This window comes from Thermobia domestica, chromosome 11, assembly GCF_964235325.1.
Source record: "Thermobia domestica chromosome 11, izTheDome1.hap1.1, whole genome shotgun sequence".
Lineage (NCBI taxonomy): Eukaryota > Metazoa > Arthropoda > Insecta > Zygentoma > Lepismatidae > Thermobia > Thermobia domestica.
The window spans coordinates 227,676,380-227,687,643 of NC_137464.1; the positions used below are offsets into that span (position 1 = coordinate 227,676,380).

The 11,264-nt window shown below is 36.6% G+C and overlaps 1 protein-coding gene across 1 annotated transcript in view; it reads left to right on the forward strand.

Annotated features, from left to right (window-relative positions):
• The window catches only part of INPP5E (Inositol-3-phosphate synthase), an 82,919-nt gene extending 72,227 nt beyond the window's left edge, over nt 1-10,692 (forward strand). Inside the window, exons 7-8 of the mRNA XM_081731740.1 lie at nt 4,581-4,833; nt 10,372-10,692. Coding sequence (XP_081587866.1) covers nt 4,581-4,833; nt 10,372-10,486 — 368 coding nt within the window. The 3' untranslated portion in view covers nt 10,487-10,692. The remainder of the gene's footprint in view (nt 1-4,580; nt 4,834-10,371) is intronic.
• Nucleotides 10,693-11,264: the final 572 nt, after the last annotated feature.

Below are 11,264 nucleotides of genomic sequence, written 5' to 3' on the forward strand. Positions count from 1 at the left end.
GAACCTTTACACACCTAGTGAGAGTGGACTGGTCGAAGAGACTGATATTAATGTAATATCCATAATTTTCGGCGTCGCTGAGATGAATATGACATTCCGAGTGCCGTTTAAATTTAAGTTCAGCCCCGATTAGTATTCTTATCGGAGAGCGGAGGGGGGGGGGGGGATTGTGACATGAAAAAATAATTTTAAAAAGACAAATATTAGTATTGAATCCTTAGTTTTTAATGTCTCTAAGTTGATTGACGACACTTCCTATAACATTTAAGTCTATATTTAACCCCCATTAGCACCTCTAGAGTAGTGAGAAAGGGTTGACGTAAAAATAATCGAAAATGACCGATATCACTGTAGAATCCATGATTCTTATGCTACTGAGGTTAGTAATTACATTCCCGATTGCGTTATCCATGTTCAGTCCCCATCGGCATGGCGCATAAGAAAGGGTGACAAATAAAATGTCCCAAATGACTGAAATTAGTGTCGAATCTATAGTTTGGGTTCATCAAGCTATTAGGTTATAATTGCGGTAACATTTAATCCGAAGTTTAGGCTTGAACGGGCATGTCAGCTGGATTGGGAATTTACAAGGATGTCAGCTAGCGTATCTATGTATATTTGGATGTATGTGTACGAATATATACATATACAAGTATTGTTTGGCAGAAACTTCAGCATTATTTTTTTTGTAGATAATGAATTATGATATGCTTTTCAGCGCTTTCTTGTTATTACATATTTTCAATTTGACAGTACTTCTTTTTATTATTATTTTGTGTGTTTTAGCGATTTCTTGAAGTCGATTAGCATACAGTTCTTGTTGCTACACATACAGTACATAGATAAATAATAATTTCTCCCAACAAAATAAAACCTTGAAATTATAATTGTCAGCTAATGACAACTTTTTAGCACCACAAATGTTCATATTGTCCAGATAATAATAATAATAATAATAATAATAATAATAATAATAATAATAATAATAATAATAATATAGTATCATCATCATCTCCTCCTCCTCCTCCTCGGAAACTATGTATGAGAATTTATCGACAAGCATGTTATATTGTTCAATTCTATGTGCTTTACCAACTGATCGATGTCTTTGGTGCAGTCCACTAGCATACAAAGGAGTGAAAGTGTGCAATCGTGGTTCATACAATTACATCGACCGTACAACATCCGACGCCTTCGTTACCACAGTTTCATTTTTGACAAATATAGCTAAGAGATTAGGTTCTTTTGTTGCATAAAAAGCAGATATTAAGAAATATAAGGGACGTTTATTGTAATGCAACTAATGCATTTGTTTGAAGTTAAATTGTTATCGCTGAACAGATATCTAATAATTTTCATGAATCGTAGAAGACAATGAATAACTTTCTTCGATTAATTAAAGATATGTATGGATCTCTGGATGAATTACTTCCTTCCAAGATAATTCTTCCTTCTCCCGTTTTAATGACCTCTTGATATAAACTGTGTTGCGAGGGATTCCCCAAAGGAACATAGCGATTACTTGCCAGGTTATAGGGAATCCCTAAGTTTCTTTGGGGATAGCTCGCACACATCTTGCGGAAGTTTGAAACATACATTTTTCAATCGAGCAGATATGACTTCGAGTGTCATGTTCCACACCGCACTCTCTACATTGCGTTGTTTTTGAATTACAACCCTCTGAAGTTCATTTTCCCACGCTTTCAGCACCGTATATCGCCGAAACTGTCCCTCAGTGACCAAAGTTCCAGAAGACTTTTTTGCTGGTTTCGGTGTCGGGAATCAGCTCCCGAAGTTTGTTCAAATAGTTTCTTACCGTCCTGTATATTTCTGGGCACTACTGGCAGATATGGATTTAAGGCTTCATATACATAGAAGGGATAGCGTTCCTCGGCGAGCACACTATCCGATAAAGGGAGAAGGAAGGAAGCAACCTGGGACCCATATATTAGGTACCATTCCGGCATTTGTCTAGTGTGAATGAGAAAATTCCAGGGAAAGCCCCATTCAGAATTGCTGGTCCGAAAAATCTGTTACATCTTTTCGACCAAGTGTCACTACCAAATCGTGCCGGAGACCACCCGCACTATTCGCAATCCGAGATTGATTAATTGATTGCCCCTCTACAACAATCCTATATGAGGTATGGGCCTATAGCTTAACGTGGAATCCATACCACACAAACCAACACCGGGGATCGAACTTGAGTTGTGTGTTAGCTACAAAGCTACGAGGCCGCTCTGTGTTGATACCAAATTATATATGAAATGCACCTACTCACACACTGGTACATGTTCCATTATAAAATTGGAGGTTCGGTGCGCAAATGAGAAACTCCCACAGTAAAGTACAAGATTATACCATTGCAGCATACATATGGATAATTGGCGAATAGAAGATAAAGCTGTGCATGAAATTGTCTATACGATTATGATATATAGATACATACAAAACAGTATATAAATGATTATTTGACTTTAATCGAGTTCTTTCTAACTTTCAACAGCTTCTCTAAATTATATTTGACTCAAACATATTTATTAAGTATTATTATTATTCAATATTCATTATACATCCATAGTCGTAGAATGTTTTACACTACATTAAAATAATTCATATTCCATCAACATTAGATTCCACAAGCTGTTTCCATTAGATTACAGGGGGGCGCGGTGGCTCAGTGGTTGAGCGTTCACCTCTGGTGCTTGGGGTCCCGGGTTCGATCCCAGCCCCCGCCAAGTGAACTTTGTGGTGGACAAACACCGTGCTCGTGGGTTTTCTCGGGGTTCTCCCGTTTCCTCCCACTTTCTTCATTCCACCATTTCACTCATCTCTCATAATCACCGTCTCCTTTAGACTAACCGGCATAACCGTGGGACGTAAAACTCAAAGATTTCATTTCATTTCCATTAGATTACACGTTTGATACAGTCATAATTAAAATCATAAATTATTATTGTTTCTCACTTATCTTTCTGAACTGCATATCAGAGACAAAGAATATTAATACTATTGCTTCAGCTCACCATAACATCGATTTTCGAATCCATATGTACATTATGTAGCAATTATTCCAAATACAGTGACTCATAAAAACACTGATACAGTTGGATTTTGCATTTCATAAATGGTGATCCGAGGCTTTCATTAATTTATAGCGGCATATTTAATGTAAATTATTGATCACAAACACAAACTTACATGTATATATTCAATTCGGTTATTTACTAATATCAATTCGAAAAAGTTTTCTTAGATTTTAATTTTAAGATCATATAATACGGACCAAACCATTTATCACCCTTCTTCCAGGTTTCCTGTAATGAGACGGTATAGATGTACAATAGCGGAGCATTACATATATGCCAATATACCAAGAGTAAGCCAAAACATCAGAGCATTAATTTACAAAAGGAGGTAACAAAATTTTCGAGACGACACGAGAAATCTTCGAGAATCAAGACGAAATTAGACTTCTGCATAATTTACGACACAAGACACGATACCTTATTTCTCGCCTCGCGGACAATACTCAGAAATTCTGCGTACCCCCACTGATTGATAGCATGTGTATATATATATATACAGATCCTTCTCGGATTCAGTTATCTTAAATTTAGCAACTAAATAAATTTACCTATGTTTATATGGATCTGAAGATAAATGTGAGTTGTGACGTTCTTTCTTCTAATATGTAATTTTAGCAAAAGCAGATAATAGTCCCTTTGTCTTCCATTCATCCAATACCACCACCTTCTGAAGTAACTTCTTCTGTGTTCAAAACTCTCAGAAATCCAAGAATGGGAGACAGCCCTCTCAACATACCACCGCAGTTGGTCGGTTAAATGTTAATTTATGAGTGTGAACCCCACGACACGGTTTTAGCAGGAAGTGGTAGATGAGTATAGGCTATAAACAGTTCCCTTTCAAAACAGGGCCATGTATTTTGTGAGAAAACATTTACTACGATGTCAAAAATTTCTCAACGGAAAAAGCAACCAAGCCATAAAATTTGTTTTTCAGTGATTCTTACTCTTAATGGTTTAAACTGTTGTTACCTCGACTGATACCCAGGCGAGCACAATCACAATTTGAAAATTTGGAAACTGCAGGGTGGCCGGTTTTCAGGGTTAAAATGATAGTGAATTGCTAACACGTACAAGAAGTGTTTAACAGTTCTTGGCATCAAGGATATTGGAAAAGCGAAGTAGACTGTACACATAAATAAGTTGGAAATTCAACTAGACTTCGGGGAACGTGTTTGTTTCAGTCGATTACTCGATGTCGCGTTGTTTTGGGCGTGATATTATGGGTTTCTACTTTATTATGTTTTAGCAGCGAGACTTCACTACCACTTTGACGAAGAGGCGAGATGTGCCTCTTCGTTAATTTGAATATGCATCTAATAATGTTAGATTCTTTTTAAAAAAAAACTTATCTGTTTTTATATATGTAAGTACAGTTTTTCCTTTATGAAATGAAAGAGTGCATAATATTTGAATGGACCGTGAAAGTTCTTATTCCAAACATGCACTTAGAATTTCCTTTTCTCTTGCCTTATGTTTGTTTTCTATTTCCAGGTTCAGTCTTTAAACACTTCGAGGAGGGTCCAATTACGTTTGCACCATCATATAAGTATGATATTGGAACCGATAATTTTGATACGTCAAGCAAACAACGTACCCCTGCGTATACAGACAGAATATTATTTAAGCACAATCGTAATACGGAAGTAAACTGCCTTATGTATCAATCTGCAAAGTCAATTAAAACGTCAGACCATAAACCTGTATGGGGTTTATATAGTAGCAGCATTCGCCCGGGGATTGATACGTAAGTATTGGCTTGTGATTCTCAATTTTTTCGTTTCGGGACCTAACAAATGTAAAATATTGAGAACACAAATGGTACAAATAATATCTTAATCTTAGGATAGATTAATAAAATATTATTGCACAATTAATAAAATATTCCTTTTCACTTGATTAAATTGTTAACAAGAAAATGGGAAACACTGGAAGGCAGGTATAGTTTATGAGTCTAAATGCAATAACCGTAGAACTTTCTTCAGGGTTCCTACTGGTCATGGAAGTCAGGAAAACTTAGGGAAGCTTAGGGAAAAAAGACTGGAAATCAGGGAAATTGTGTAAAATATATTTTTGTAACATTAATTGTACACTAATTTCAGCTTAGCCAACCATTGTAATACTTATGGACATGGATATTTTAGTAAGTTTTTTTCTTTTTTCTTCATTTTATTAATGAATGTCTAAGTCTCATATATTAAAGGTCTTTTAATGTCAAACGATTGCTAGTGTAATAATTGCGATATAGAACAAGCAACATTAAAACTTATAAAATAGATTTATAGAAAGTCTGGAGTATAGTTCATTGTCAGATATTTGTAGGTAATCTAATAATTGCAATATTGGGTAAGTAACAGATCTTTATTGAAACTGGATATGAATATTTTAAAAGAGTCATTATTAAATGAATGTATAAAAAGTATTATGTTAAGAGTAATTGATTGTCAGACGTTTGTAGGAAGAAATTAATGATCACAGTATGGGACGTTGCTCAGATTTTTATGGGAGGTAAGTGGAATGTACGTATAAGCAATTGATTACTATTTGTCTCTATAGAATAAATGTTCTCATACATAAATATTCACTGTTATTTATTTCTTATTTGTATGTCAACTTCATGCGACACCTGTCATCAAAGTCAGGAAATTTCCTGCCAAAGGTCAGGGAAAGTAAGGGGAAGTCAGGGAAATAGATTTCTCCAGATCAGTAGGAACCCTGTTCTTGTATCAATAATAATCAAAGAAATGCGTAGTGAACATCTATATTTTATAAACAACTTTACAATTTCAACGTGCTCCCATCATTATTGACATGTTGAAGAAATCTTTCATGACGATCTCATCACTTTTTGTAACATAATTTAAACCTATAAATTACAAAATCTTGGCTGCGGTGGCTTAGTAGTAGAGCGTTCACCTCTGGTGCCTGGGATCCCTGGTTTGATCCCAGCTCGCACCAAGTAAGCTTTATAGTGGACAAACACAGTGTGCGTAAGTTTTTATCCGTTTCTTCCAACTGTCTTCATTCCATTATTTCATTCATTTCTCATCACTATCCTCCTTGGTCTCGGTGCATAACGTGGGATATTAAACTAAATCATTTCATTTCATTTAAAATAAATAAATAAATATATATATATAAATTACAGAAAGTGATCTAATTGAAGTTTAAGTTTCTTCAACACGTTGATAGTGACGGAAGTTGTCCATTGAAACAGTACGGTTATTTATAAAATATAGACGTTTACTAGACATATCTTTAATTATTATTGAATTATGCGTCCTTTGATTTCTTTCAGCCACCTTCGTTTATCCCTTTAAGTTCAAGAAAGCAAGCAACGTCGTATAGTTCACAACAAATTCTTCAAGATATTCATTCAGTATATTTACTTGTCCTTGGCTTTAGTCTATAAAATTCTGAAATATCGTACTGTAACCAAACCAAACATATCGCTTTAATTATTATGTTAACAATATAGTATACTCAATGGAAATGTGTACGTAACAGAACTACTTACCACCACCTCATCATTAACTGCACATTTTCTTCATAACAATTCTCCAACGGGTTACCTAGAGTCTGCATTCTTTTCACGGAAACAGTTCCTATCTTTCGTTCCTGAGTCTATGCTTGGGGTGTCCCTTCTAACATGTCTCTGTAATTCCTCAGTATCTTGTGTAAAGCTCCAGTCCATGATTTTCCCAGTTTTACTTCGGGTACTAGTTTATCGAATATGTTGTAAGCTAGTTAATTAAGTCTGGAAAAGGTAATTAACGAAAACACATAGGAGGTTATACACTGGAAATCCACAGGTTGTATTAATTTTAACTTGGTAACTATATTCTAGGACTCGCGGGGCTTTTATTTTGCTCGCAACTCGCAACAGTGATTTGTGACAATGAAATAAAAACGCTTATTAGATTTACTTCTCAGAATGAAAAACATATGTTGTGAAAAAGGAAATGATTCTTAATTCTTTTTTAAAAAGAAACAAAGAGCAGCTCCAAAGGTTGAATGTTTCGAACAAGGGCGTAGGAATGAAAAGCTCTGGCCCTCTTTTCCTGGCCTTGTAGTTGGAAATGTTAAAGATTTTGGAAATTTAGAAAAATTTTGCTATGTACGTTTTTATTTTCTCTGAATTTTACTAGAATTAAAAACTTACATACTATGAAACTTATCTAGCAGACATCAGTTTTCTGTTCTGAAGGAATTCCTTATCGTGTGTTATACAAATTTAAAAATTGTATCGTGTCATGTAGTTGTGTAATGCGGTTACAATGCTGTTTAGATATCCGTTAACCAAGGACGTTTGTGCAGTTTTCGTCACTCATCAAACAGGCCCACAAAAATCTTGAACACCCATTTTATTCTTCGAAATAATCACCAGTGGTTTCAATTACATGTTCCCAACGAAAGAGAAACATAAATGCTCTTTTTTTTTAAAAAAAAAAAAAAATCATTTTCTGAAGTCAAAAAATTGTGATACAGCCTTTGTGACATTCTCTCTTTTTTCGGAACTGCTGTTCCCGCAGGTGGCTATTGATGACCAAAAGTAGGTAATAGTCTGATGGGGCAACGTGCGGGAAATAGGGTGGATGAGGCAGAACTTCTCAGTCCAGTGTTTTGATCACCTTCTTGGTCGCTTTGCCGTATGAGGTTTCGCAACATCGTGGAGGAGGAGAACTCCTCTTCTGTTAACCAGTCTGACTGCTTCTGGAACAGTGCAACTGAAATTGCAATCGTGACGAGTAGACCGCGGCTGTTATGGTTTCTCTGCTTTCTAGATATTGATATGGGACTATGCCAGCGCTGGTCCACCAAACACACAGCATTATGTTCTTTTGGCGACTGTCCGGTTTAGCGGCCAATGAGACCGAACCAGAAGTCCACCAATGATATTTCCTCTTCCGGTTATCATACATGATCCATTTTTCGTCACATGTCAAGATTTGGACCAGGAACGAGGTTTTATTATGGCGCGACAGCAACGACAAACAGATGTTCAACTGTTGGAGCTTGTTTCCCTCGGACAGGACATGAGGAACCTACTTGCTTAGCTTCCGTGTCATCCCAGGGTTATGAAGATATGATCGAATGGTTTCGTCAGATACTCCAAACCTGTGTTCAAGCTCCTGGCATGTTTGATGAGGATTCTGCTTGATTTCCTCCTCCATCTGGACTTCGTCGAGAGTGGATGGACGACCAATACGAGGCTTGTCTTCAAGGCTCTCGTCTCCGGAAGAAAATCGGTTGAACCACTTTTGAGCAGTCCGTTTACTCACTGACGTATCTCCAAACGCGGAGCATATTCTTCTAGTGCCTGTGCAGCTTTGTTTCCTAATTCGTATTCGTAAAACAAAATAAGCCTAAATATTTCCCTTTCCAAGACGTTTTTCGAAGATTGCGCTTCCTACAAAACCGATAGCAAGATGCACGATGTACTGAAGAGCTCTACCGAATAAGCTTTCAATGGAATGTAAACATATGACGTCATCAGAATCAATTTGACCACACTAACGCGACAAAAGTAACTGTTCTCAAAAGCCACACGAACTTTCATGGTTACGTGATAGATATCTTGTTAATTAAACGTAATAAAATAACCAAGTTTTTTACATGGGACTTTTTCTCATTCATTCAATAATAGTAACAATAATCGCCATTTATTAATACTTTTTTTTTTTCAAGGGGGCGTTTTATCTTGACATATCCTTACCCTGTAAATAGCGCGGACAGGGAAGTAAAACTGAACATAAGAAAGTCATATAAGTGCTGGTAGAAATGGCACTGCGATAATCCTTAGTGATCTATACATATTATAAATATATGTTACAAGTTGACAACTATAATTTTTTCTTAGAATAGAAGGAATATTCTTAAAGTAATCAAATAATTAAATTTAGAGAACGTAGGTGAACCGTTATCATTCTTACTTCGAATCGGGAAATCATAGGATCGAATCCCGCTCTGTCTTCCTGCCCGAAATTTTTTCTTACAGTTCTACCACGTGAATAGTGAGTTCTTTTATTACAAAGCAAATAGCTACTTATATATATTTTTTATTTAAACCTCTGTCTTCAGACGTACAGCAAATTCAATGATTACTTGAAAATATTCTGGCAATTGTAAAATAATCAAACTCTGAATTCGGTTTTTCGACTGAAACAGCGGTAGAGGGAGGTATTGAGCCTTTACTGTTGAGTAGAAATACATATACTTTTTCAGTTTAAGGGAAATACCTGTAGTTGGAAATACGTCATATGTTTGGGTTGGCAACGATCAAGCTGCGACCACAGCGCCGATCTTTTGGTGGCGGTATATTAAGGCAAGTACGTGAGAGTAGAACTGCAGTGTGCAATGGACTGAGCAGACAATGACAGTGAGTCACCTCTCTAATTTCAAAAGAACCAAATTGTTGACGCTCGGTTATCTGGTGCGTAACGAAAGTAGCAGGTATGTTGGGTATGTCGCAAAGTGCTGACGATCTATAATACTCACGACAAAATCACATCAGCAAAGAGGAACAGAGCCCTCAGTGACATGTATCGTTAAAGGGAATTGTCTCTCATATCCATTGTGTGACTGTGGCGCAAGTGACGGAGGAACTCAAGCACCACTCACATAATATGTATCGCCAATCACAGTCTGCCGCGAGTTACATTGCATGGACAGACGAGATCGTGTTGCGCGGTGGAAATCGCTGATAACGGATCACAATGGTATAGCACGACGATAATGGTATCGCAAAAATACAACATAGACTTCTGAACATTGTGGTACTAACAGTTGTCAGGATTAAGAACACAATTTCACCTGCTACGTCTAGCCTAACAATATTAGAACGTCCTGTATTTCACTTTGCATATTGTTTTCGTTGTGGAAGAAGTGACTTCATCAGTATTTTTTGTTTGCTTGTTTGTAACATAATACCTTCATCCTCTAACCCCTTTAATTACCCGTTAATTGTCTGCAATGTTTTAATAATTTATAGGCATAGAGTAAACAAATTAGAACATAGGTTTTGATTAAGGTGTTTTAATGTAATATAGAGTAGCATGTTGTGTTTGTGTGTGTGAAAGAGAGTTCCTAAAGAACTGATGGATACATGTACGTAGACGAAGGATAACACATCTTGTGCACACAGTGAGAATAATGCACACAATGACTTACGGATTTTTAGCTTAGTCCAAAGATAAATTAAGTTAAACCACAAAATATTTGTGTACTAATGTTATGGTTAGTGTCTAAATATTAATCATATTTTGTTCTTTTGTTCTCGTTGAAGGATTCCCTTAGCAGCTGGTCTTTTCAACCGAGACGTATATTTGGAAGGTATTAAGCGACGCACTGCCGCGATGAACGCCAAGCACAGCGTATCCACTGTGTGTGAAATACAATGACAAGTGTGTTTACTAGAAGTTGTGCACCAAACTGTCATAATCTGCACAATTTTAATTGTGATAGACATTGTAAAGTTTGTAAAATGAATAGTACAAGTATTTATTTTAAATATATAGAAGAAGAGAGTGGAATAAATAATCAAAATGCTGTAAAGCTATTATACTACCTCTGCCATAAAGAATGTGGTGTGAAGAATTTGAGTTTTATTATTCCATCTTTTTCTTTTTTGTGTGTGTTTCTTCGTACAGCTTCATTAGTGCTTCTGCGTAGTCGAATGATAATGATTCCTGGGTTTGATTCCCAGTGGATATAGAATTTTCGATTTTGATGCCCGGTGGATATTGAATTTTCGATTTTGATGCAAGATCGTCAGAAGAAACTGTTTCAATTAAACTCCGTTGTCATTGAGAGTGGCTGCAGCTACCACGCGTCACTCCCAACATGTGCCATCTTGGCTGTCATAGTGTACTTTACGAATAGTAATTACAGGGTCGTATCCAGAAGTAGTAGGACTGATTTTTTTTATTTTATTTTTTTTTAATTTATTTATTTAACATTTTGGTACATCGACTTAATACTCTTCAAAATAGGCCCCTTGGGCATTCACACACTTCTGGTAACGAGCCTTCCAGGTCGCAAAGGTCTTCTGGAAGTCGTCCTCCGGGATGCCGTTCAGCGCCCTCGTCGTCGCCGCTTGGACCGCTTCCACCGAGTCGAAACGATACCCCTGGAGCTGCCTCTTGATACTCGGGAACAGGAAGAAGTCCGGCGGTGCCA